The 1,550-nt window shown below is 46.1% G+C and overlaps 1 protein-coding gene across 1 annotated transcript in view; it reads left to right on the top strand.

Annotated features, from left to right (window-relative positions):
* The window catches only part of ACTG2 (actin, gamma 2, smooth muscle, enteric), a 21,968-nt gene that overhangs the window by 9,183 nt on the left and 11,235 nt on the right, over nucleotides 1-1,550 (top strand). Inside the window, exon 3 of the mRNA XM_012807410.2 lies at nucleotides 812-940. Coding sequence (XP_012662864.1) covers nucleotides 812-940 — 129 coding nt within the window. The remainder of the gene's footprint in view (nucleotides 1-811; nucleotides 941-1,550) is intronic.

The following is a 1,550-nucleotide window of genomic DNA, read 5'->3' as shown; positions in this document are numbered from 1 at the left end:
ACTATGTAGTCCTGGCAACTCGGGAGGCTAAGGCAAGCATATTGCTTAAGCTCAAGAGTTTGAGGTTGCTTTGAGCCATGATGCCATGGTACTCTACCCAGGGTGACAGAGTAAGACTTTCTCTCAAAGAAAAAAAAAGGAATATCCAGAGCCAAAACCAATATCCATCAGGCATACAATGATGGTGTTATGTCTGGCTTAAATGTTAGGGGTTGCTAGATTTGGAAAAAATTAAAATTATGCAATTGAGCAAGCCCCTTGCCTTTAGGAAATTTACACTCTGTGAAGAAACACACCCAACTTGAGATCATGGGCTGTGATAGAGGCAAGATATTTGACTGGGAGGACACAAAGGAGGGAAGGATTCAATCTGAATGGGGACTTGGGAAGGAGAAAGTGTCAAAGAAAAAGGAATGCCTGAGAAGAAGGAGGATTTCAGCAGGTGGAGAGAATAGCATGAGCACAGATTTGGAGGTGTAAAAGTACAAGCACAGGGGATATACAATGCCGTGTGTGTGTGTGTGTGTGTGTGTATGTGCACGTGTGCGTGTGTGTGTGTGAGATGAGGGGAAGAAGTCTATGGAGGGACCTTGTTTTCTCTCAGAAAACAGCATCATCTTAGAAGAAAGAAGAGAGAAGAGACCAACCCACAAGAAATCCTCCACCTTCTCTTTCTATCGCCTCCACACTCACTAGTATCTGCTCTATCCTTGTTTCCAGCTATCCTGCCTCCATCCTCCTCCTACAGAGACCTTCCAAGGCCCAGAGAGCCTGCTGACCCCCTTCTGCCTCCTTTTCTTTTGCATTGTAGGGTGTAATGGTGGGCATGGGCCAGAAAGACAGCTACGTGGGGGATGAGGCACAGAGCAAGAGAGGGATCCTAACTCTCAAATACCCCATTGAACACGGCATCATCACCAACTGGGATGACATGGAGAAGGTATCTGTGAATTCAATGTGCTCGTTTCAATGGTAATATGTCATCAGGAGCTTCATCACGCACAAGCCACCCTGTCAACTCTTCCTCTAAAATGTTTCTCACATTCTTCTTCCCTTCCTTTCCAGCCCCATGACCATGCCCCCATTGTAGGTTGCCAGCCCTGAACTATCCCAGGGGCCTTCTGTCTAATGTCTGTCTCCAGCCTTCATTCACCTAATTAATTCTCCACACTGCAGGCAAAACTTATCTTTCCTTGTCCTGGGATCTGAGGACTGGCCCCCACCCAGCTTCATCCCCTCTGCAGGATTTACTTAAGCCAGTGCCTACCCCTTCTTAATATGTTATGCTGCCTTAAGAAAGGCAAGTAGCCCTCTCTCCATTTTAATTTCCTTGTCTGGACTTCAGACAGGTACATTGGTGCTGGGTTGTTATGATGGTTTGCTAATGAAAATTTTAAGTAGGGCTCTCTAGGAGGTTCTAGAAGCTTTCTTATTCAAGGATTAAAAAGGGAGGCCACACATGGTGGCTCATGCCTATAATCCTAGCACTCTGGGAGACCAAGGTGGACCTAGGCAATCCTTTGATTTCAGAAGTTCAAGACCAGCCTGAT

The sequence above is a fragment of the Otolemur garnettii genome, unplaced genomic scaffold (assembly GCF_000181295.1).
Source record: "Otolemur garnettii isolate 467f Iridium unplaced genomic scaffold, OtoGar3 scaffold00068, whole genome shotgun sequence".
NCBI classification, from domain to species: Eukaryota; Metazoa; Chordata; class Mammalia; order Primates; family Galagidae; genus Otolemur; species Otolemur garnettii.
The sequence above is the reverse complement of the archived record's forward strand: the minus strand, read 5'-3'. Positions and strand labels throughout refer to the sequence as shown.